The sequence below is a fragment of the Anopheles maculipalpis genome, chromosome 2RL (genome assembly GCF_943734695.1).
Source record: "Anopheles maculipalpis chromosome 2RL, idAnoMacuDA_375_x, whole genome shotgun sequence".
Taxonomy (NCBI): Eukaryota; Metazoa; Arthropoda; class Insecta; order Diptera; family Culicidae; genus Anopheles; species Anopheles maculipalpis.
Window position 1 is genome coordinate 53,808,342 of NC_064871.1, and position 26,957 is coordinate 53,835,298.

A 26,957-nucleotide genomic window follows, 5' to 3' on the forward strand; every position below is an offset into this window, starting at 1 on the left:
AGCTGATAAACCGCGGGCTGATTAAATTATTGAAGATTAACCGCGTTCGAGGAGAAGATACTCAGAAGGATCGTTGGCCCCTTATGTATGGAAGGAAAATGGAGGAGCCGCTACAACGACGAGTTGTACGAACTGTATGACGACCACACCGTCGTGCAGCGAATTAGGCTCGCCAGGCTCCGATGGGCTGGTCATGTTATACGCATGGCACCGGACAACCCAGCTCAGAAAGCCCTTTTAGGCCGTCTTTAAGGGGAGGACGGCGTGGAATCATCCGCCATCAAGGCTTGGATAGCGGATTGGCGGACGACGGCGCGGGGCTTTGAGCATAAAACATTGATTTAAAAACAAAGTATGATTAAACTTTTCACGACTTCTTTCTTTCAAAACAGTTTCAATTCAGTTTCGAACGGTAGTATTGTCAAAATAGGAAAAGTTTTCGGGAAGTCATCAGTATGGATTGTGGCTTTGTTATATCAACTTTACTTTACAATTGTTTCAAATCACAAACTCGAGAAATCAAATCAAAAGCGAATGGAAAATTATGTGTTTTTATTACTTTTGATTTATTGCAGTAAATACATTTTATGCTTATCCTGAAATGTTGTTATGCCACTCAAACAACCTAATCCTAAACTTCCCATGAACATTTAAATTATTTTTTATTTCGATAGCTTTACAACTTCCGCCAAATAGTTGAAAATTAACACAGATACAAAGAAGTGTCTGTCAGTCATGCTTTATTCAATCCTAAATCAACAGTGTTTTCGTATTGTGACGCCCGCAGTGCCCAATTAACTCAGCATGAGGAGAAACACTTTATCACAACAGCTTTAAAATGAAATGTAAAGCAAGAAGAAGAAAAAGAAGAAGCACCGCCCGCTATTGGAACCATTCAAGCTCAGTATGTGCCCATTCTAGGAATGCATCTAGCTCGATGCAATCCGATAAAGCGATCTGTGGCCACTCGTTTCCACCACGCTTTCTACGTGTAATTGGTACCAATAAATGCGGATCAAAGCTTGCCTGTAATCGAATCGTCCCGACCACCCTTAAATCTACGCGCTCGCGGTTACCCACTCCAGCCCAATGGAGTCTCAGACCTTCAGTCTGCGGCTGAGCTCGTGGGGTTTTGCTTTTTTTTTTTTTACTAAACTGCCATACATCGTAGCTTACATTCCCGGATTTGCCTACATTCGAAAGAGGAAAGTGCATCATCATCATCTTCTATCACTTTCCGACTTTTGGCGCATAGACGAGGACGATTAGTGCAACAGATAGATGGACCCTCGGCCTCCGACGTTCGGCGAAACGCCATTCGGCGCGTAGGTGATTTTGCCAAGTGAAGCCTGCGGTTGGAAAAGTGCACCGGTAGCGACCGACTGCTGCTGCTGATGCTGCTGAGGAGCGTAAGCGTACGTGGCGTACTGCGATGGGACCGGATGGCTGAACTGGCCCGCCGAGTATAGTAGTGGAGACTTTTGCAGAGGGCTCGCTGCGGTTGAGTAAATCTGAACTCGTTGCTGTTGCTGAGCTTGCTGCTGCTGCTGCTGCTGTTGCTGCTGCTGCTGTTGCTGTAACTGATTTCGGTAATAGACATTGGCCTGCTGTTGGAGCGTCTGTTGCTGCTGTTGGACGTTGGATGTGGCGGCAGTGCTATAGTAGGACGGTTGCGTTTGCAGCAGATTCTGCGGTACAGGCTTCAGGTGAGATGCCAGCGGGATCGATGCGGCGTGCGAGGGTTGTGTGAAGGCGGCGTAACTGATGCCATTACCGTGATGTTGGGTCGTGGTGGCGGTTGTAACGGGGACCAAGGATTTAAGCTGCAATCGGTTAGACGGGTTTGGTTAACGTTCAATCGATGCAATGAATTATTTGGCGCTTTAACCTTTCATCAGGTTTACACATTTTACGACATGAACGGTTTAGTGTTTAAGGGTTTGAAGGGCGAAAATCCCTTACACCGTGTTCATGTTGGTACATATACCTAACTGTGCTTGAATTTTGACAATCGTTTAGTAAATAAAAATAACTGTTTTACTACAAAACTCGTTCCTGATGTTAAACCACTAAAAATATTAAAAATAATGGTTCATTTACCAAATAAAACCATCATAATAATATTACTAAATTCATGTCAAATAATCAAGTAATAAAAACCCGGAAAATCTAGAATTTAATGTACGGTGGACTAGAGTATTGATCTATTTTACATTTGACAAAGTCAACATTGTGTTTCGAATCCCATGACTGATTGTTCTGTTTTCGTATATTTTGTATCTTTGTTGTTCTACACTACACTATAATCACGACATTTCAACACTCAAAAAGATTATATCTGGATTCAATTTTGACTTTACTTACGTGAACGGGAGTAGCAACGGTAGGAAGAAGCGGTTTTCCGGCCAAGCCATTATTCGCGTTGCCTGCAGCATGTTGATGAAAAGCTAAAACAAGAGACGCCCAACGAGAGCCGTAACGAAGAATAAAGAGTTTAGGTTAGCCGGAAAAATAATAACCAAACTAAAAACAAGTTTCCGGATTACCGGATTGTACAGTGTTATTGCTTGGATCGTTCCGAAACGATCACCCAGATTCAGTCATGAGCGCGTGTCGATCCTGGAGCAGTAATTGAAGGTGAGGAAAAAGCAGTGCGCACCCCCTGCGCTTCGTAATGTCTTAGCTGAGCTGATTCGCAACCGTATTCGAGCTCGAGCACTGGTTTCGCAATGTCTTTTCGATGAAGGCGAGAAAATGAATGGGCTTTCGAACACCCGCAACTACGGACTGGTCCAGGGGTCTTGCGAGTGCCTGGTGGATTATCTCGAGGCTCGATGATTAATTACCCCGGTCTTGTTGCAAAGTGCTGTTTCATTTACATAAAACTCATCATCAGCAATCCAGGGATAAGGCTTCAACTGTTCCTTCACCAGATTTGGTTAGTGCAGATGGAAACCTGGTCTATGTCCTGAGATGGGAAGCGGCAGGGAATGGAGTCAAAAGAGCTTCCAACTGCTAAGAAATCTGAATCATCCGAGGCCTCACTCACTCCCTCACATTCCAAGACGAGGCGAGCATTAGTTGCTTGCTACACCCGATAAGAACAGGGCATACAAAGCTATAATCCTTTACCGCTTCCAACATTCCTGTGTCGGCACAAATTGCTTCCAATGGGTCGCCTAATGGATGCTTTGCCTTTTAAATGGAATCGGTTTGCTCGTAAAATTATTCATTTGTATCATCGGAATTAACATTGGAGCATCATCGGATTGCAACATTTCAGCAGCCCGATGCCTTTAATAGGAAGAATTTATTTTCATTCTCTCGTTCACACGTTTGCACGTATGAATTGATTACTAATCCAGCCCAGCTGGCTGATACACCGTTCTACGTGAAACGCTACACTTTAATCATTCGAATTGATTGAAATGCTTTAAACGATTCCCATAAATATTTTCAACGAACGAAATCCTGCCGAACCTTTGCCGTTAAAATGTGCCCACTCAATCAAAGCAATGTAACAAATTATGCTGCCTTCCCAGAAGCAACTTTACAAAAAACTTTGCTCCGAAGTGCTGAACCTCTGTTTGAATGTGCAGCACCATAAAAATGTTCCATCTCACCATAACAAGTCCAACAAACGTACCCAAAAAAAAAACGAATAAACAAAATAAAGGAAATACGTCCAATGGAAACAAGTTTCAAATTGGTACCAGGCACGCTAACACACAGTGCTTGGTTCCGCTGTTTTACCGACTTCATTGATGGATTGAGACCAATGAAATGGCAATAATGAAACATAAGTGGACCATTTTCTTGTGGTACCGTTCTGTTCCGTCCTTGTTGAGATTGGTGGCCGCTCGTACCAGAGCGATCCACCTTTGCCTTTCGATGGAGTACATGCCAGTGCCGTCAAAACATAACGCACTTTGATTAATAGCTTAATTCGAAAAAATAAACATAAAAAAGATGTTTATCAAATGAAACGTTCGCGAGACATTCAAGGCCTGCATCCAAGCAAATGCTTGGATAAATGTTTTACTAAGCTTTTTTACTGTCGGGTAAAATATTATTAGCGCTTTAAAATGTAAATTAATGTGTTAAATTAAGCCTTACTTAGTAGATGCATCAAAAAAATTAACCACCAGCAAAACGAGTATAAAATAGAACAACGATACTAATGTGTCGAAATGGAGGAAGCGAACACAATCATTTCGAAGCAAGATTGGCAAAACTTTCTCAACATGCAACGTGGAAAACTGTCGGCAAAAAAAAAAACTAAACCAGTTTGCACCAGTGGCATAATGCAGATGAAACCGACTGCAGGTTTTTCGCTATTTGGGTGGCAAAAACTTTTCGCTGCTTGATGCAATCTAAGCAAAAAAGCTAGGAAAAACACCTCATTGGAAACTTCCTCTATTTTTATGTACTTTGTATTACTTTGTTTCACAAAATCGCCGAGTGCTTTTGTTTTATTCGTGACGAACTACTCGTTTGTATTTCCAAATCAGCTTATTATTGCTACTTAATAAAGACAGGCCAAACATGTGGCCCACAAATCCTTTCCATCTTACGCAGAAAGGAAAATTCAGTGTCAAATAAAATTGTACACATGGTCTTATTTTATTTATTTATTATAAATATGGCGGCTTGCACCATATAGTTTTCTTGTCTGAGAGACGGTAGAGTTGAGCCAGTCCGCTCAAATTCTGCTGAAAATATCTTCCTCGGGACTCAAACGTATGAAAGAGAACATTTTATTTAGATTTATTTATCTTTAAGTTTAGTCTTCTCTTAAGTTTAATCGTTTCAAACTGCTGAAACGATTATTCTACAGATCCTCATATTTAACGATCATAAATTTGATCATATGTTGCTTATAGGATTCGGTTTAATCACATATCTTGCCAAACAACTCCAAAACACCGTTTTTTTAAAGACAACTTTGCTTATCCTCTCGCTTATTTTCACCTAGCGAATGTGAGGTGGCCAATTGAACAATATTTTAAAGTTCTATCAATGGTTTTAATAGTAATACTCCTTCTCTGTCTCCTCAAAAGAACATGGTACGATTATTGGCTTCCCAGGACTTACAGGGTTTCTGATTAGAACAAGTAGAACAAGACAAGTGCGAGGCATTTGTAGATAACGCTCATGATGAACTAGACAGCGGGTAGGTTGAACTTGACAACTGTAACCCTTTCTCGACAGTGGTCAAGTTGAACTGGACAAACGCTAGGTTCAAGTGGACAAACGTCAAGTAGAACTGGACAGTCATATTTTAAATGGTTGGTGAAACGGTTTGAAGCGTTTCGGAAACGCTTGGCAAATTTTAAAACAAAAAAATAACTGCTCATTTTTTTTCTAATTTCCAATCCTCAATTATTCCCAAACGTACGTATACTTTCACAGCGATGTAATTACGTTCAGAATGCATGGTTTTCTTTAAAAATGTGAGCTAGAAATAGAATATTTTCAACACCTGTTCAAAATTTCATCTTTTAACAGAAGTTGACAGAAAACGTTTCTGTTTATAATCACTGAATCTAGTTCGTGTAACTGTTGTAATGGATATTTTTTAGAATCAAAAATATTAAATCAGACGTACAAACATTCATTTACATTTGTTTTACCACCATCAAACATGTTCAAGGTACAAACTATAAAAATGTTGTTATTGAATGCATTTAAATTACAGAAAATGTGTATTTCAACGGTTTATTTTAAAATATTTGCTAAGCATTTCCGAAACGCTTTCAACTGTTTCACCAACAATTTCAAATATGACTGTCCAGTTCTACTTGACGTTTGTCCACTTTAACCTAACGTTTGTCCAGTTCAACTTGACCACTGTTAAGAAAGGGCGACGGTTGTCCAGTTCAACTTTTCCTTCATTATTCCTTCATTCGTTTCCTGTCATTATTTGACATCAATTATTGGGTAAGACTTCAAAACACTGAACCTTTGTATTATCGTATTGATTTTATACCTGTCTAAAATTCTATGCACCATTCACTCTTGTTTTTTACGATACTATTCATGTAAATCGTCTATGTATGATGCATCCCAAGAAAGTTCCTTTTCATGTCTCGACTTTTCTTTTTACTGAACCTGACATAAATAAAACCATTGTTTACCTTCTTTGCACACACTGAACTGTCCATGTAGAAGGTGCACCATTTAGCAAAAGCTTTCATCCTCACACAAATTAGCCCACAACTCAACCAAGCGGAGGGTGTTTCTGATTTTGCATTGCAATCAGCCTGTTTGCCCTCCGTTTGCCGACAGCCCACAACGTATTTGCCGTATTCAAGCGAGAAAGAAAAACCACAAAAATAGCACAAAGCTTTACCAAAAGAAATCGCAAGAATAACGGGGTAAAATTGAACACAAGCACTGTATTGGGGCGTGAACGTGTTCGAGTAAATGGGTGAATGTCGTCTCGGTTTCCACCAACCATCCTGCTGTCCTAATTCGGCACGGCCTGAAGATGGCAGATAATGCTGATTGCATCATCATTCCCTTTTCTACTACCGTTTCCATTCCATTCTCTGATTTCGCCCAGGCTGTATGGAGGAACGGGTTCACGCTATCACGAAATATTGGCACACAAGAGTCCTTACGGAATGCAACCGACAGCAACGAGACGTCCCACCGCTTGCTTTATGGCATCACATTCCATCCGATTTACGCCGTTCTTTCTATCGACGGTTCGAACGGGCACACAAGGGCGAAACAAGGACAAAGCCGACCGAGCGTAAAGATGCTACCAAAAAGATGGACCGTCAGCTGCAAGCGGATGACAAGTGCTTGTGGTGCAATGGCAGGACTTCAAGAAGCGCACCGTGGGTTGTGGCTGTTGCGGGTTCCGTGTCGGCACGGAGAATGCACTGTGATGCAGTATGTGTGTTTATGTACCATGCCCGGCAACTCAAAGATATCACATTTCAAATCGCTACTAGGTGCAAAGGAGGTCACAAGAACATGTGGTAAGTTTTATACCTAGTGCACTTTGCTGGAACGTTTTCGGAGCAGGAATGCTTAGCGACGGGACAAGAACTGCTCGAAACCGACCTTGACAGAGGATGAAAGTTAAACGGCAACGAAGCAATGAAAAGGATGAACGAATAAATACGGACATCGCTCAAGACCGGATTAGTCTAGATTCCTTCTACGCGAGTGCTTCACGCTGGTGGGGGTTGTTGAATTGGGCATTGAGGACGACGACGACAACGACGGCGAGGACGAGGACTGGACCGACTTTGGTGTACGGCTGCCATCGCCAGGCGGACCGTGGTTACCGGCTGTATCCTGGCGGCCGTGACGATAATAGCCGTAGTATTTGCCCTCGTAGTACTTGCCCTTAAGCTTCTTTTCCGATTCGCCCGGCGGGTGAATGAGCTGTATGCGGTCGGTATCGCTGTTGGTGTCGGGTTTGGGCTTTGGTTTTGCAGGTGCTCCACTTGCACCGGATGCTTTCAACAGGGTTCGTGCCACGTCGTACGCACGCCACATGTTGTAGAGATTCCGGTTAAATGCGCTTGGTTGTCCCGTTTTCTTGCCATCTTTTTCGCACGGTTCGTCCTGGTCACTACCAGCCGTGGGCTCGTCCCGATAGACTACACCATCCTCGCTGTTATTGTCGGTGTCATCGTCGTCCTCGTACTCAGTGATCGGTCTAATGTCACCGGTAACGGGTCTAGCGGAAGGCCGGCGTGAGCTAGTAAGAAACCGGGATGTGGTAGGATTAACGAGGTTTGTTAGCGTGTCCGGGTCACCTGCACGGTTGGGAAAGGGAGAAGGCAGGGGAAATGCTCCATTAGAGACCTTCATTCGGACCAGACCGCCAGTGCTGGATGTCGGTTTCGTGCTCGGACCGGATGATGAAGAAGCCAACACCGGATGAGATGAAATCCAAGCGAGGTCGGAAGTGCACTGGCGGGCCGGGCCCAAAACTGAATGTGTGTCGTGGGAGCTGGAGTATGTGTGTGTGTGTATGGGTGGCGCTTGGATGTATTGTGAATATAGATCAAAGTTTGGCTGATGTTTAATTTGGGATCTGTATAAAAAGCGGATTCATATAAATCGAATATTATTTAAGGACCGACTTCAATTGACCTGAGATGCCTGAGAGAATGACTACAACCATTGAAGCCATAATCGATACAAAATTATGCCTATCAAAGTAAAAATACTACTGTGTTTCAAAAACATCATGTAATACACATTTTTAAAATGGCCCACCTAATGCTGCAGAAGAATACTTGTCTAATTTTGTTCAATAAAATGGTGTATTCTTTACTTTGTGATCCAGGGACCAATAATAAGGGAGCCGGGATCACGACATTAGGCCCGATTATCACTTATAAACCGAAAAGTCTCAAGACAAGCTTGTCTTGTCTTGAGATTTTGTGTTTGTAGACAAGCTACAAACAGAAAAAAAAAATTGCATTATGAAACCGTTCGTGTGACAGACAAGTTTCGTTAAGCTAATTTTTTCGTTAAATTTTCAAAAGCAATCTGTCAAAATGATGAAACCAAAAAAACTAAGTCAAAAGTGTAAACTAATGTTCTTCTTGAGAAGATATTTTATGTTCTACCTGATATTTTGATATCAAAATGATTTTTCAAATCATGTGAACGATGCTAGCAGTAGTGATGATGAAAGAACGGAAGTTCTTAATAAACAACATCGACTGCTTCGTAGTATGATCGATCCTTTGGAACTAACCAATCAAGCGTGAGTTTATCTTGTGAGTTTTGTGTAAAACCTTTTTGATATGTTCTCGTTTTTGTTCTTGTCAGATTTCAAAAAAAAATTTGTGTATCGATGGAAATCTTCCTCTAAAATACTCAAATTTTGATTGGAACTGCACAAGAAAAAGAACTGGAAACACACAGGAACGAGTGAGTTTGGCGCCTTTCCGTTTCGAATAGCTGACGGAAAACAGTTTGACAAATATGAGTCTCTTTTTTGTTACAGAATACAAATTCTCGACAGTGTTCTTGTAAGCTTGCCTTGCGTTTTTTTCAACAAAGTTTTTTTTTCCAACAGACAACACAAACGGCTGTCATAATTCGAATCTTCCGTTTTTGACAACTTATCTTGACAATTTGTATGTGCTAATCAGGCTTATTGAAAGACTCCGTTACAACCTGCTAATGAATCGTTCCAAAAATATGAACAGGTGACTTCAGCTCACTTCTTTCTGATGCAATTTAAACGTATTTTTATTTGTATGTATTTAGCTGCGTACATCAATGTATTAATTTTGATGTGTCGTCCCAGATTGTGCACATGCGATTAATTCTACCACATAAAGTCTATGTGAGACAGTGAATATTGGATTTTCTGGATGTCAAGATAAATCTTCAATAGAATATTGAAGGGCTGGTTCGAACAAAATCTAAAGAGATGCTCTCTCGGTGATGATTAACAAGTTATAACTTTAATTTTTAATTCCTAGACTAACAACACCAATACTATCTATTTTAAATCCATTCGTAATTAAATGCATTCTGCGTTACCTTTCTAATTCTAACCGAGAACAAATATAAATCCAGGAAAACTGCTAAACTGCAAGGCTTTACGCTAAAATCTGTCATGAAAACGACCTCCATAAAATGTCTATTAAACCATTTTCGACCCAATCAAACTCTCTATTATCAGCAATAAAAAGCTTTGAGGCATAACGACATGCTAGGTTATGCATCTTTAATTGGCAATCTAATTGTCTTACAAGCCTCTTTGATGCCACGTAGTTGAATAGTCTCGTCTGACTACGGCGGAAAGGTCCGAAAAGGATTTGAACTGTGATCCTGCCGTGTCAAAACCGCCACCTTTCCTACTGCCGATCCAGCCCATTTGTTAAAGACACATTGTTCGAAGGTTTACTATACAAAATCATTTGCATTAATAACATTCCATTGATAATTCTCTTAAGCAGACAATAAAATGTGAATTAAGGTTAGAAATTTTTCAAACTAAAATTTAGCAGGTTTGAAATCTAAAAAAATGACACGCACAGAACCAACTAATGTGTGTATCTGTTCCGTTTTGCGCTTATGACGCTCTCCCTCCTTATACGAGATGAATAGAATCCGAAATTGACACAATCATTCCAAACCGACACCACTAAATTTATACAACCAATAATGCAACGCAGCATGATCGTACATTCTCCGACAACCCACCCCAACACAACCGGGTGACAACCGTAGATGGCCCCGGTGTTTCCGGCAAATGGCCCAGCGATGAGAGTAATGAATGGTCTAACGATTGACTGTGCCGGACCCGGAACAATCTTTCCGGACGGCTAGGGTGTAACACCAATTCTAACGCATTCAAAAGACTTACCGTAGCTGGGAACCGTAGAGTAGATCTGGTTCTGTTGTAGTCCTCCGGCACCGTAGTACGATTGTGCTGCGAGCGGATACTGTGTGGGAACGAAAAGAGGAAATTAGGCAACATAGTATATGAGCGTATTTCCATAAATTGCTTCCGATATTAAATGCAATCCCCGGGAGAGTGACCTAAACACCCACCCTCGACGGGTGGTTATGATTATGCGATCGTCTTACCTTCGTCAACTGGCCCTGGGTGGCGTAGACCTGCTGCGCCTGGTGTACCTGATTGATGGTGGCAATCGGGGCCTGATGGACGATCGGAACTGCCGGCTGTGCCCCAGCCTGGTTCGTCTGATAGTGGATGGCCTGGGTGTGGCTCAGGGGCAACTGCTGTTGTTGGGGATGGTGTGGTTGCTGCTGGTAATTGTGCTGGCCAGCATGAACGAGGGAGGCTGGGATGGAGTAATGAATGGCTGCCGGATGGTGTGCGTAAATGGGCTGCTGATGAGCGTACGCTGTATGCTGTTGTTGCTGTTGCTGCTGCTGTTGCTGATGATCTGGATGTTCGTGGATTTGATGCGCGGAATAGATTGCAGCAGCGGCCGGCTGCACTGTACCAGGACTAGCCGGATGATGGTGGTACACCTGGTACTGAGGGTAGTGTGTGTACGCCAGCTGTGGCACAGCATAGTTGTACTGCTTTTTTAATGAAAATGAAGAGAAATAAGAACAACATAATAGTTTAATGTAAGTCTCTCTGATGGCCTCAAGGGTTCAAGCTCAAGTACTCCACAGGTCTCTCTACCTTCGTTACAACCGTGCTAACGGGCTGCAGATGTAGATGGGAACCCTCGGAGACGGTTGCCAATTTGAGCGTCGTCGGTGTGGCGGGGACTACGTAATTCACCTTCTGTATCACGTGCTGGAAAATAGTCGTTCACACACAATTTACAAAAACGCGTGTTTCGTTTCCCAAACCACGTGATGTCTCCTTCTATATCGAACGATTTAAAATAAAGTCATCCATCCCACACGAACACGGTGGTTGCGTGCTTGCGTGCCCTGCTAGCTTACGTAAGGGTGGTGGAAAAAGCTTAAAAGCATCACTCAGGAAACCATTCCACCGACAACGAGAATTATTTGCTTTTTGTATTCTTATTCCTTGCACTCCGGTCGGCACATTTCAGCTAAATCCATGCAATGTAGCGTGTGCTGGTGGAGCAAAATTCGAAGCGAAGGCCCCTCGACACGATACAAGATGGTAAAGCGTCTTTGTGCACACCTTAACAAAAACCAATGAAACAAACATGAACAAACACGTGAACGAGTGTTTTACGTGCTATCGTTGAAATATCTAATGCTGATTGTGCTGTTGAAAAACATGGGTTTTGATTGCGCCAAATATGAGTTTATTGGTCACTAGATACTGTTATTCAAGTCTCCATTGTTGAATGTGAACGTTTCAACACCAACTTATATTACAAGTATGTAAGATTTAAAAAAGGAATAATTCGAGGAAATAATTCAAATGCACAACTAGAGCAAGTTGACAAATTACCTCCAAATCACCTTTCCAATGATGTGTACATGCAAAGTATTCGGTTCTGGGTTTCGAAGGTTTCGTTGAAAATCCCCAACTAAGACAAAAAACGACAACTCCGGAAAGACTAATCCCAAAATCCTTTTTCTTTAGCACCGTTTATTTCAATAGCTTTGAGCGACCAGCATGGCGATTAAAGCACATGTGAATGTGTCCCAGACTTTCACACGGCAGCACCGAGACGGATCGAATCGACCGATCCAAATAGTCTAGAAACTTCAATTGAAATTTTGTTTGTACTACAAGCATTATCCATGAGTGACGAATTTTGATTTAGTGAGGTAGTTAATAATGATCGATAAGAATAGCTTAGATTTTTAAGATATTTGAATCGATCGCGCTATGTGATCGTGAAGTGCAATAGCAGCATGAATGAGATCTTGCTGATGGTAACAGTGCCGTTGATAAAAGAAATTCAAACACAAAATTGACCTCCGAAAGATGGAAGGCTGTAGTCGAGATAGGAAAAATGGCTGAGAAGTGAAATAAATTAAAATTATTGATACTTCTTCTTCTTCGCGTAAGGCTTAAACGACCTTCTAGGTCACGCCGGCCATCGAATGGCTTACTAGACTCTCCGATACCACGTAGTTGGATAGTCAGTCCTCAATACGGGGAGACGCACCACCACCTGCACCACCGGATTGATTGACCACCGCCCCTTATTGATACTATTAATGTCAAATCATACTTCAATTGTTCAGTTGTACGCAGCACCTGCAGCTACACTCTTCTATCTCTTCGTTGATTTCAAGGCCACCATATAGACGAGCTAAAACTACACGATGCTATGATCTCATTTGGAATCGAGGCCAAGCTTATCAGACTTGCAAGTATCTTACTTACTTACTTATCAAGCGCTAGTCCCGCGCCGTCGTCCGCCAATCCGCTATCCCGGCCTTGATGGCGGATGATTCCACGCCATCCTCCCCTAAAAGACGGCCTTAAAGGACTTTCTGAGCTGGGTCGTCCGATGCCATGCGTATAACATGGCCAGCCTATCGGAGCCTGGCGAGCCTAATTCGATACACGACGGTAAGGTCGTCATACAGTTCGTACAGCTCGTCGTTGTAGCGGCTCCTCCATTGCCCTTCCACACATACGGGGCCAACGGTCCTACGCGACATATTTTTTGAGATGTTTTGAGATGTTTTCTCAGGCATATGTAGAATGACCGGCTGGCCGCCAGCATCCTAGCGCGCAACTCCGTCTCTATGCTGTTTTCGGTGCTGATTTTTGACCCGAGATAGATTAAGTTTTGGACGACTTCGAATTTGTGGTCACCTATCCGTACATCACCCCCACGTAGCTCCGGATTTCTTAGTAGGGCCGCATATAATGCCACCATCAATTTGGTCTTTTCCTCGTTAATCTGCAACCCGAGGTTTTCTGCCGCCTGCTCGATCCTCAGACCAATGATGTCTATATCATCAGCGTATGCCAGGTTCTGGGTTGGCTTATTGAAGATGATTGCCGAAGTCTCCACCTCTCCGAGTCACCCTAGATGGCCCTCTCTAGCGCCAAGTTGAATAGGAGATAGGCGAGCTTATCTTCCTGACGTAGGCCTTTGGTGGTAGCAAAGGACACTGAGAGTCTTCCATCCACTTTCACCTGGCATGTGACGTTGGTCATGGTCTTTCTAACAAGCCTGGTCAGATTGGCCGAGATTCCAAAAGAGCTCATGGCCTCGTAAAGTTATACCTTGACTATGCTAGCATATGCGGCCTTTAAACCTATGAAGAGATGGTACGTGTTCAACTACTGTTCAGCCATCCCTTCCAAGATTTGCCGCATGGCAAGTATCACTATGACAAATAACATATATCTGGGGAACGTTTAAGTAAATTTCTCAGAGTCCTATGCTAACACCAAGGAAATGGGCTCTTCAATCAGTTGTGGAAGCTTTGGGAACCATCCTTATTCAGCCTATAGCCTAGCCGGGCGCTTGTCCCGCTCAATGGATTTAGATACCTCCGAAAATTATGCATCAAGACAAGGCAGTAAAATTATAAATACTCCTGAGCAAGTAGATCTAAAATAAATATTGTTCCGTGCATTAAATAGAAACTGAATTTCAAAGCAAATCAAATCATTCAAAAAACTATTTGCCTATTTCACGAAGAACAATTTGTCATCAAATAGAACAATCCAAGCATGGCGCAAGTTTTTCGCAATTTCTATCATTGTATGAGCTTTTTTTTACTAATCTAAAATATGCACAACCTGTCCTTCAGATCATCTAGTATTGATTGCATTGGAGTCGAAACGCAATCCTTGCTCCTTCATGCCACGTCAGATAAATCAACGCAAACTTCTCTTCTTCCGAAACAAGTCGCTATATCAACAATAATCATTCTACATACAGATGAATCAATGCATATCGTGCTGTTCTCGATTCGTTCATCAAACAAGGTTTCATCAAACAAACATACCTTTTGCATGCTGCTGCTGATGCATGCTAAACGTCATCAATGCTTTTGTATTTTTTGTGTACCTTCGCAACGGTACACAATCAGCGGCAGGATTCTCCGGGCCCGGCAGAGAAATAGCTTCATATGATGCTACAGAATCAATCCCTATCGCTTCAGGGGTTTGCTTCCCTCCGATACGTTTCACTTATTTTTCAAAAAGTTCTAAAAGTTCACCCGGATTTATTGAAGAACTGTATTCCTTTTGTTTTCGGTCGGTAGAAAAACAATCCGTTTTGCTAACACAATTTTCATAATGATTATGGTCCACTCAAAAGAATCTCCCTTAAGACAGGTTGGATCGCACAGAAGATGGAAACTTTAATCCGAAATCAGCGCCAACAGCACTATCAGCTGCTCATTTTGTGCATGGGACCGGTGTGTAGGTGTGCCGGTGCTTCGAATCGAACAGCAACACAATTCGAAACGTGTCTTGTCGAACGAGCAAGCCGGTTTCAACCGTCTTGGAAGCTGGCGCCGGATTTTACAGGGTGGATAAAATAAAAACTAAATAAAGTAACAAGCTTCAAATTGTCACCTGTGTGACGCTGTTCGGAATTCCAGACATCGCATCATGTCAGCTTATCGTACCCGTTGGCGGCACACTCATCGTGAGGTTCATTTTGTTGGCTTTCACTTCATACATTTTTACTGCTTCATTTTCTCCAAACAGGTTGCCCAAACGAACGAAAGCTGATGATGCGTTCCGTTCCATTTTGTCTCCGTGATCCGTTTCATTACATTACGCGCAATATGTTATGCACCGTTTCGTGAAGATCAAACTGCACCCAAAAATGTTGCATTTGAATGGAAATTTGGCCCACACAAATACACTTGTAAAAGGAGGAAAATGGACGATTGCAACGCTTGAAACTTAATTAAACGCTTCACCGCTCAGTCAACTCCGGTTGGTTTTTCTGATTCTCCCACATTATGTCACTCTCGCTGTGCGACGTGTTCTTTTTTCATCATATTTACTCCTTACCTTCTACTTCCTTCAAATATCTAGAGCAAAAACGCGAGGGCCTTGCTTTGGCGGGTCGTGATTGTGGGACAAAGTTTTAATTTGTCCTTTCATACGAAATGTAATTTGATTACCACCAATTCTCCACCATTGAGCCAATTCTCCCGCTCATTTTGGGTTGGTTTCTGGGGGTAAAAAACGGGGACGGACTGAGACCATCACATTGTTGCGAGTTTACGATTTTACAAGCCAGAGAGATAGGTTCCGCACATTAGCAACACTTACCACACAGCCAGCCGAAAGCGGTGGCAAATGAGTTGCAAAAATAGGACCAACCGGGTTACAGCGCCGTTCCGGTCGGCTCGGTTGGTAGGGTTGCTTATGTTTTCACACCATTACGCCACTTTATTGTACGCTTACGACCAGGATAACGCGATGTTTTTCCAGCTGCACCTTATCGTGCCGACGTTGCGTGTGCTGTAGGCCATGCTGCCGAACGGAAGTTAATGAAGCTTCGAATGGTATCCACACACACACATATCTTTTCCCACAACCTGACATTCATACACACGCACCAATACTACAAAACGGCTTCCCTCAACCTAGCAAAGGTACGGCAAGTGATGATCGTGAAAATGGTATGTCTACTTTACCAAGGCAGCATAAAAGCAGAAGCCAGCGAAGCTAAAAATATACAATAGAATCGCAAAAAGGAAGTGACACTCCTGGAAAACTGTATTGCCAAACCAAACACGAACACACGCACAACCTTCCACCATCGGCGGGCATTACCGGTTAAAGCAACAGGAGAGCTTTACATAACGAATTTATCGCTAGCCGATCCCTCCGATCACTCCCAAACTTGCGCGTATCCTCCCGAAACCTGTCCAAAACGAACTTTCAACTTTTCGCCCACGACGTAAACTGCCTTATGGCAATATTAAATCGGCAGCCAGCTGAAGAAAATTGTCACCGTTTGACATTACTATTGCCATTATTATTTTAACCCAAACCGGCACCAACCGACCAGGCGATCGCAATCCCTTCCAATTTCCATTCCGATTCAGCCCAACCGTGTGGGCTAACGCACACACAATTTAATAAACGGAACACAAAACTTTGAGCTCGCGCGAATCATTGGTCTGGAATTTCAATAGCAAAACCCTTTTTTCCCCCCTCTTTTGTCCCAATTTGTGTGTGTGTGTGTGCCACCGGTTCTTCGGCTGTTGGTGGTCCCCTGGTGTTGTTTATTGTAGCCTGTTCGGCCGTTTCGGCGATTGTTCGGCAGGGCGTCCTAAATGGGTTAGGACATTTTCAAAATTTTCATTATAAATGCCATTTCGCGGACGAATTTATGATACCGAAAAAACTGCCATTCCCAAGCCCCAGGGTTTCTGTAATCCGAGATGCTAGCGGATGATCCCAAGTTGATGATATTTGGCTTACCGGATATAATTAGGATATTTTAACTGGAATACAAAACCGGAGTCATCTTCAGAAAGACCGATAGAGGAAGAAGCTGCACCAGGGTAGCGTTGTGAGTTTTTAATGGCAAAAGTCCTACAAAGCTTACAATCATTGGCAAAGATTGTATTAAACTTGTGCGATGATAAATCATATTTTATTATCAACTACGGTCCGTTGCTTATTTTAATGCATTAATGAGCTTTCTTAACGTTTTATTTATAGATAATTTGTAAAGAACTTCTCGTAATCCTGTACTCTTTAACCGAAAGACCTGAACAGAAGAAGATAGTTTGGGAATTCCAAGACATACGTTTAACATCTGACATTTTGAAATGCACTTACTAAACTTCTGCAAACTGTGCTCTAAACTTTACGCTCTATGCTCTAAACTTTACGAGACAAAAAGTATTGAATAAATCAGCAATCCACAAAAAAAAGTTTCATAAAAATCTTATAGTAATTATAGTTCGGAAGTTACTCGTTAAGTAAGACATTAAGCTGAAAATGCTTTAACACTGTCGCCATTTTGCACAAAACGCATGCCTTAATGCCTTAAAGTTTCCGCAAATTCAAAGGCAAGACCGGCAAACCTGCTTACCCATCTGATCTGATTGTAAACCACGAATCAACCTTGTCGCTTTCAATCATCACCTCTTCCAACTCCCGTATTCACAATGCTGCTTTGCCAAACGCCTTAGCGCACATAATTGCTCCTGATGCGAGTGATGCAAAATTAGATGCATGCAAAACATCACCTTGCACGAACCGCCGGTTGCACCATTAGCGCTTCCGTAATGGGCCGGCCCCCGGAGGGACAACTTCTTCGGGCTTCATACGGTCGCTTTGTTTGCTTGATGCCCACTTCGCTGAGCAAGAAAATGAGGTATAGATTATTTCATCACCGGGTGAGCCCTGTTCCGGTTTGGAAAAGTGTTTTCTGCGTTTGTTGTAACCCGCCTTCGTGGTGTGCCTGAGGGCAAGGCGTAAAGGAAATAAAAATTAACTTCACTTTGTCGTGAGAGGCGGATGTCCCGGGAATTAAGTACTTTGCGTAATAAATGTTTGATTTGTCCACTTTGCTCTACTAGTAAATGGAATTACAATTATGTAAAGTAAACTATGGTACATACTTCTGAGATGATGTGCTTTGAACCTCAGCCTGACCGTGTGAAGACCGACACCAGTCTTTACCGGCATCATCATTAACAATGTCTTCGGTAATTGCTTTGTAAAAAGTCTTTTACAAAGCGTTTGTTTGGATGGTTTGTAAGTTTATAGATACTGAGACTCTTCTTTTATTATTATTTTTTTTTTTTGAGTCGTCCCAACCTATAAGTTGGATGTATGAACGCATTTACGGAATGGAAGTGCATCAATAAATCTAAATCTAAATTGTTGTTTTTATGGAATTCATGAACATGCCCATAGGATGACTGCCTTACCCTTTGGATGACGAGATCAATCTTTTTGGACAATCGCATTAAAGTGACGAGTTTCTTTCGTCACCTTCTAAATGATTATCCCAAGCTTTGTATTATTATATTTATCACAGATAAGAAAAACCAAATTAAATTATCTTACAGAGAAATGCGAATGATAGCGTGCGGCGGGCCAACTTAAGAGAATATCGCAAGCGCTTATGCAATCCTCGACCACTGATTTAGAAACCCCCAATACTTTAGTGAATCAGCAAAAATAGACACAAAATCCTTCAAAATAGTTACGGAAGCCGGTGCGATTGATACGAAAAATGTATACTAGCCGGTAGGAGAGTTGAAAAATAGTAAACAAGCTTTTTTGCATTAATATTTTATAATTGCATGCACCAAAAATTAACACACGTTGCTATTTTCATAATACTTGCAATACATAATATTCACAAAAAATTACATATATACGTTTGGTAAAACTACGCTTTCTAAACGAACATAAAATATTTGTTGTACCTAAACGGTTCTGTCGAACCGTTGCACGACTGAACGATTTTGATTTGAGAAGGATTGAACGAATTTGTATATACGCGCTGGTTCAAATCTCGAAGTCGAATATTACCATGTTTATGGGATAGGTTTTTTTTTGTTGTTGTTTTGTTGGTCAAATACTCAAATACTTTATAACTTATAGCTACATGAATTCAATTTTCATTTGGTTTTTTCGCGCAGATACTATGTAATTTCATAATATATCAATGTAAAAAAGTTTGTTTACTTTTTTCAACTCTTCAACCGGCTAGTATCCATTTTCCATATCAATCGCACCAGCTTTCGTAACTATTTTGGAGGATTTTGTGTCTATTTTTGCTGATTCACTAAAGTAATGGGGTTTTTATCAGTTGTTGAGGATTTCATAAGCGCTTGCGATATTCGCTAAAGTTGGTCCGCCACATGCTATCATTTGCATTTGCTTACATTATTTTCTACTTATTAACTAACTGATCCACTTCTGAATTTATGCGTTCAAAAGAATGTATTGTGATAAACACATATGAAAAAGCTTCGAAAACTGGATAATCACAGCTCGCTGATAAGTTTGACAAACAACATAATGTTAATTTTCTCTTAAACATTGAACAACCTATACCATGTGGCTATGAAAATCAAAACCTTATTTTTGAACGATCATGAACTGAAAAGTGTCAAATTCCGCCAAATATCAAACACTGGAAAATTTTAAGCTTCGGCAGTACTTTACCAAGTTTAGCTAATGAGTACCGTAAACGAACAGCTTCACTCCGGCTGCTTCCGTGCAGGAAAAAAAAAAACGAACAACATTAACACTGGCGGAAGTAAATAATGGCTGCCCGGTTTACTCGAGTTGCCAACCACACAAACCCAATAAAACGCGTTCCTCACGTGGAAAATCTCGTTCAAAAGTTTAGCTCACAACTTTTTTCGCTCTGCCATCCCAGTTCTACACCGGGTTCCGGCTGCGTAGCAAATCCTTTTGACAACGCAGCAACCGGTAGCATCCATCCATCAAACAATCGTACCTCCACACTACCGGTCCGGAGCATCGCATTACCGGAGTGAAAATTGGCCGCGAAGATGACGTCTTTTCATGCGAGAATACGCACACCACGACATTCGCAAGCCGTGACATTTGCGATCTCATTAAAGTAAAACCGTTCACGTTTTCACTGCCAACCAACGACTCGGTCGCTAGCCTTATGGATGCTTCAACCAGGTCGAAAGGAAGGGGTCGTCAGGAAAGGATGACACTCCTTAGGAAAGCGTGAAAACCCGTCGAGAAGCGTGAGCCATTTTTGTTCCCCAGCTGTGTCCCACCGGAGACGAACAAAAAAAAAAAGAACATTCGTTAATTATTTCACCAAGTTTCATCCACAACGCATACTCCGGCCACATGTGCTTGTCTAAGCCGCATCCTTCGTTACCGATGAGAAACCGCACACTCCTCGTACCCGATGCTCCCTCGAGACTTTGCGTGCGTGCGTGAGTGTGTTGTTTAAGTATCTCTTCCTACCATTTGCGTCCTATATACCTCCAGAAATCGTTCCCGATCGTTTCCTGCCGCCCCCTCAACGGCGATAGAGTTGTGCGTTTCGGGGAAAAGTTGACAGCACTGTTGCGTAATAATTGATGACATTTAAATTGATTTCTTATTTTCGTCAACTCTCCCCGGGGAAGCATGTCGCGCTCAGGTCGACGACAAACGCCACCATTAATGAACGCAGAGTGCTGAACAACGTGAACCGAGAGAACACTGAACTCCACATAACCACGGTGGCATTGGGTCTGGTGGCGGAAGAGATTGATTGAGCAAGTTTTGAGGCTGATGGGGAGACTGACGTGATAATTCTAGAAAGTGTTTCCGTGGATTTTCCATCTCGTAAGGTTGTAGAAATGTACATGTGGAGGGAGTTTCAGCAATTTGCAACTAATTCCAATTGGATACATTCAATGCTTGACTCAAGTCATTTCAATAACAGACTTTGGAGTTTTCAGTTGTCAGGATCGTGTTGGAAATGTCACTATTTAGTGCAAAAACAAGGAAACAAAACTGTTACTGATCATCACAATGAATTGCACTCAAAACTACTATCATTTTCCGACATTTCCGTTGAACCTGTTTTTCAGAAATCCTCTTTTTTATTATTTAAACTACCTTATCATCAGCAAAGCCTCATTTGAAACCTTCATACACTTGTGATGTTTTTCGAAAGAACAGCAAAAACATTCAACGCCACGGATCGGATAAACTGTCATGGGATGCTGAAGAAAAATTTGATACTGTGTTCGGGTCGGAATGCAAATGTTGCCAACCGTTCCATATTGCCTTCATTATTCATTGCTCGACAAGGGCATCATATTTCTTTATCGTTTTTCTTTTCCCTCATATGCCTCATTCTCCATTTCACTTCGTTTTTATTCTTTCGCCGAAAAGTGGCGATCCGATCGCGAGATACATGGTACGCAAAATTTGCGCATCAAACAGCTTTGGTCGATCAATGGACCACCCCGGAACCTTTCACATTTTACGTTATTTTGAGTTGACGATACAAGGAACAACACAAAAGAAAGCACAACATTCTAACACATGTTTTATTTCTCCATTAACAAGGGTTTCCTACACACATTGATTGCTTGTAAATATTTATACATGCAGACACACGTGCGCCCAATCAGAACAGGTACCAAGAAGCTCTTTGTGGCCAAAACTTTGGCTTTGAATCAAGCAAAAGGTGTTTCGTTTTTTGGAGCCTCCCTCGTCTGAGAAAAAAAAACAGATTTTTGCACAACTTTGCTTATCGTGCACCGTCTAGTGGCAAGAAATCAGTTAACAGTGTGGTAATCTGGTCGTCTGCTATCTTCATCATAAACGTTCACCTTTCATTGTATTAACAAGTTTCGTTTTTAATAAATACCTCTCTTCTAGTTGCTATAAATTTGCAATGAATACTAAAAGCTTCATTCCGACGCCACAAAGTTTCGCTTTGTTTATTAGAAATCTGGTGAAGAGCCAACAATTGCCCTCTATTTACTGATATCTATTGCTAAAGCAAGTCAAAAATTCCATATTCTTCTTGTTTAAATATTATAAAAACTCTCAGTATCTTGGACGTGACCCAAATCCATCTTCCAAAAAGAGAAAATTATAAAAATGGGGTCAATGGCTAACGCAAAAGCAGCGCCACAGTTTTCATTCGCCAGGTTCTGGTTACGACTCCCGTCCGGACCATCACCCAACACGCATATATTCGAATTTCATCAAGAACATCTAGTCATTCCCTCGATGACATGTTTCTATATTAATTTTAAAATTCATTTCATAGAGGTCTTACAGCTTTAAACTGACATTCACCTCTGTTTCCTCCATTAAATACACCATTATATGATTTAGAATAGTGAACATACGAAACAACACTTTATTGCATACGTTTTAGCACAATTTACTACATCCCATCTATTATTCAAAAAGTTTTGTACAATTTTAACAGTTTATACGGACAGAGCGCCTGCTGCATGTTACCATAAAGTCTACTCTGTCTCATAAGCTCCCATTGTTTCTCAAGTGCCACTGGGTTGATCCTGCAGAAAAATACCTATCAACTAAAAGCTCCAGCCACAAGCCGCTTGAGTTATTGTTTTTTCCCCCTCCGTTGTGATGAGCCGTTTTCTGTGTGCGACCTCCACAACTCCCAAACTTCATCCTCAACCCTGAAAGGAGAGCGTGCATGCATGTGCAAGCTATAGCAAGCTAGGCAGATGTAATAATCCGCCAGTTGCCACCAGTGCAACCCAGCAACATAATCTACTACCCGTCGTTGGTCACCAATGCGTCCATTTTTCACGTCCGGAAAATCCACCAACTCACCTGGTGTCCTGTCGCTACGGTCGGTGCCTGTAGGATGTGTCCGGTGCTGGTTACCGCATGCCCGTATCCGAACGGTACGGTACCGATGGCCGCGTGCGTGGCGTGGCCCGAAATGGGTGCAGCTACGACGGTTGCTCCGGTAACGTGATGATTTATGTAAGCCGTGTGCTGTGCTGGCGTACCTGGGTGGGAAGAAAAGGTCACGAAGAGTTAGAGGTTAATTCCACTGTAAGCTATCGCGTCTGTAAACATCAAATAATTCCATCAACAAATTGCTACCCGACTGCATTATCAACCGTCAATGGGCGAAAAGCACTCGCGCGCTCTGTCTCTCAATTTAACTTCTCAGGGGACGGATAAATGACCTTCAATTGCGGATGCAGATAACCGCCAAGGAGTATGTTGAGTACATTGTTTCGATTGTGTTTGCATTTAATCAGACGCGTCAGCGTTACCCAATGTACCGAACCGTGGATATGGATTGGGTTTAGTCTTAGGAAATGGATCAGATCTAATCGGATCATAATGGTGAAAACAAAGCGTTTAATTTCAATCCATCTCCGAACGATTAAGCTTGCTGACCGCAAACGAATGGTGGACTAGGACAAATATAGCACGGATGTGGGGCTAAATTTAGCTTTATAGATATCATACTCAATCGTCCATCCTGTGACGATTTTCCAGGACTATTTATTTGGAATGTTGGATGCAATGTCCTTATCTAAAACATGTATGAAAGGGTATTAAACGAGTGTAAAAAAAGTGATCTACGAGGGCTGACAATAAAGTAAGGTCTCCAATTTTTTTTTTTCATAGAAAATGACATTTATTTACAAAAAGCGATACACCGTTGGAAAGGCCAAGGTCTTGGCTACTTTTCTACATAATCGCCATTTTTTTCCAACACCTTGCGCATCCGCACGATGAACTTGTCTATGCCGGCAGAATACCACTCTCCGTCCGCCTCGCGCAGCCAGGTGTTGACCTCATGTGGTCTTCGGTCAGCTGTTTCGGCACCCATCGGGCTGAAATTTTGTGATACTGCAAGTTGTTCACAAGGATATGACGGATTGTTTCGCTGCTACACACTCCTCCAAGCTTCTCTTTCAAGTCCCTAATTGTCGCACGGCGGTTTTTGAGCATTTCTGCCTCCACTGCTTGAACAATCGCATCCGAGACCGACGGTCGGCCACTTCTCTCCTCGTCGTGAACATTTAGTGCGCCCGGAATTGAACTCGCGGCTCCACTTACGCACGTTTTTTTATGTCCATACACTTTTCCCCGTAAACTTCAACTAGTTGACGATGGATTTCAATAGGTGTCACCTTTTTCGCACTCAAAAAACGTATTACAGAACGCAATTCGCACTTGGACGCTGACGCGAGGGGTACCTCCATCGTTGACGGCTGCTCAGCCAAGACTGAGCGGTCGGGGAAGCCTCACCCAGCAGCAAAGTGATAGTGGGGGAACCAAGGAACACGGCGGTGTTGCCAGATTTCGCGTAGCGCGTGATTCGGCGAAGTTGCAGAGTTGGAGACCTCACTTTATTGTCAGCCCTCGTACAAATGGTTGTATAGCGATGTGTTTCATCAATTAATGGCATCAAACTTAGTCGAACAAATTCGTCGAACGCAACGGAATTTTTAATTCTATAAAACAAGTCTCTCATCAACATTTCAAATTGAAAACATAGCCAATACAATTCCAGGTAACAAGTGTTCCGCTTTGTGTTCCTGATAATGCATTCCAAATCCTATCATCCAAGGGTGTACAAGAAAAGCTTACATTCGTTGCATATTTCAAAATAGACCACACATGCTCGCATTAGACTGAACTTGGCCCCTGCGCTGCCCCACTGCGAATAGTCCTAGATCACTAGACGCTATTGTAAATGGTTTTGCATCCTGGGAAACAGTATCCTTCCGGCTGACGGCTTTCCTTGGGTGCAACAATTTCTCATGACCCCGGCAGCAGTGCTGTGGGAAAGCTTGCGATGAAAAATACATATCACATGGCGTTCCCTTAACTATGGGCTGTCCACAAGCTCCCGAGTTGTTTACGGTCGCGTTTTACTCGGAACCGTTGGCTAGGATCGGCTACCACCATTACAAAGAAGCAAGCAACCTAACTACAGCAATCTGAGCACCAGTGCACATTCGCTCCTGGAGATACTACTTCCGTTACGGTTGGATGTCGGTTTTACATATAAATTCTAATAAAACATTCAAAACCGACGACGTGACAGCTTGTACCTTCGACTGTGTGACCCACGCAACAGTGCGACAGTTTCGCACGGTGAAAGCGAAACGAGAAAACTATCATCAACAATACGAGCGCAACGTGTCCGGATACGTATCGCTCTCCTGGTGAAAACTCACTTCCTGCCGAATCACTAGACAACTACTACCCAGTAGTTGCTAGGCCAGTCCTATACTGACTGATTGTATCATTTGTCACGTGAACGCGAATATCGCTTGTGGTAAGCCTTCGCTGTTGTTTCTCATTTACTTGCATAAGGACATCGCCAGCATGGGTGGGACTTACCTACGACCACCGGTATGTCCGGAGCGCCTCTTTTGTTCTGCGACTTGTCCACGGCACCGGTCACGCTTTTACTGCCATTTTCATCGGCTACCACGGAATGGGGCTGTTCCGGTTGCACTGATTGTTGGTTCGGCTGTTGCTGCTGTCCATCGGCCCAACAACTGCTGCCCGAAAGCAACAGTAGCAGTGCCAGTGTTATGTTTTGCTGTTTGGAAGATACAAAAAAACGGAAACGGAAAAAGCTTAAGATGTTAGAGCGAATTAAAATCGTTGCGAGTGGAGCGGACCGTTTCCATGAATAAACAATTTGCCTATCAATGCAGCCTCTCGTCATTTAATTATTATTTTCAATGTTCATCAATGTTAATTGAAGAGCGCGAAACGGAAGCGTGTTCGGAGTCGGAAACGATATTCATCGAATATTCATGCTCAGTTGATAGTTCTTCCGCGAACTAACATTCCGATTCGCGAGCGCATTACAGATCAATTGAATTTGAATTGATCAATTGAATGACAACCGATGGTTTGCTTCAAATCGACCGATTAAATGGTAAACGAATTAATTTCTAGGCTTGTTTTTTTCCCAGCAAACGGGCAAGACGAACAACCAGCACCTAAGTCATAGCAATGTATTGCTATGACTTACCGTCATCAATTTTGCAATGGCGATACATCGACAACGCATACATCAATGTGTGTTTGGTAATCTTTTCTTTTCACCCTTTCTTTCCTATTGTACGTTCGGTTGCTTGTCCCGTATGCATGATATGCACTTTTCCAGCATGCAAACGATTTGTACTTCTAGTTGTACAATTTTCCACAGCAGTTTGATTGGCCTGTTGCATCTGTTTGTTCCTACGTTTTTACTGTCCTTCTTTGACTGCAGTTAGCTATCGTTATTCAAAAGTAGCATGCTGTAAATATTGTCATTTCAAAACCGTCGTACAAGCAAAACATCAAACTGAAAAAAAAACACTTTTTTGCATTTTTGTGTTTTTTTTCTACTTCTTTTTCTCCCTCTGTCTGGTTCCACGGGATGACTGCTCGCGGACATTGAGGATTAATGCGCACGTACGGTTGTGATCGATTCCCCTGGTAACTGATGTTATTTTTTCTTTTCTGTGGTCGAAAACCAACCCATACTGTTCGACAACGGTATTCAACAACCGAAGGTAGAGGAATCAATGTGCCGCCAACCATAATAAATGGTTTCGTTTGCTCGGACTGTGACTAATTTGAATCCTTCAATGCTTTCCATCAATCAAACCATGTACAGCTCAACCAATGGGTGTAGTGTGACGGATGCGCTTGGGATGCATAGAATTAATTTCCTTTGAACAAAAGTGATTTTTAATGTATTATGAGATTATTGTAATAATAAATCGAAAATTGATCTGCTTCTATCACTAAAGAAATAGCTTAATCGCAAAAGTTAGTTCACTGGCTTTTTGGCAAACAAAAATAAACTCATCTTAATACTAACACAGCTAATTCAAGGTTATTTAAATATCAAAGAATGTATTCTTATGTTTTTATTATGGTTTCAAAGAAGAAATTTTTGTAAAATGCTACAATTTGGTCAGAAAAAGCTTATACAGGGAACTGCAAATGATAGCGTGCGGCGGGCCAACTTTAGCGAATATCGCAAGCGCTTTTGAAATCCTCGACCACTGATATAAATACCCCAATACTTTCACGAATCAGCAAAAATAGATACAAAATCCTCCAAAATGTT

At 42.1% G+C, this 26,957-nt stretch overlaps 1 protein-coding gene across 1 annotated transcript; it reads right to left on the bottom strand.

Moving 5' to 3' along the window:
* Positions 1-1,265: 1,265 nt before the first annotated feature.
* On the bottom strand, positions 1,266-25,874 carry LOC126567265 (mediator of RNA polymerase II transcription subunit 12-like). Its single transcript, XM_050223497.1, has 8 exons — positions 25,869-25,874; positions 25,223-25,427; positions 22,679-22,860; positions 11,153-11,269; positions 10,582-11,043; positions 10,358-10,436; positions 2,365-2,447; positions 1,266-1,823 (listed from the first exon to the last, which is right to left on the bottom strand). Exons 1-8 carry the CDS (start codon positions 25,872-25,874, stop codon positions 1,266-1,268), a joined length of 1,692 nt encoding a protein of 563 aa, XP_050079454.1.
* Between the last annotated feature and the right edge of the window lie 1,083 nt (positions 25,875-26,957).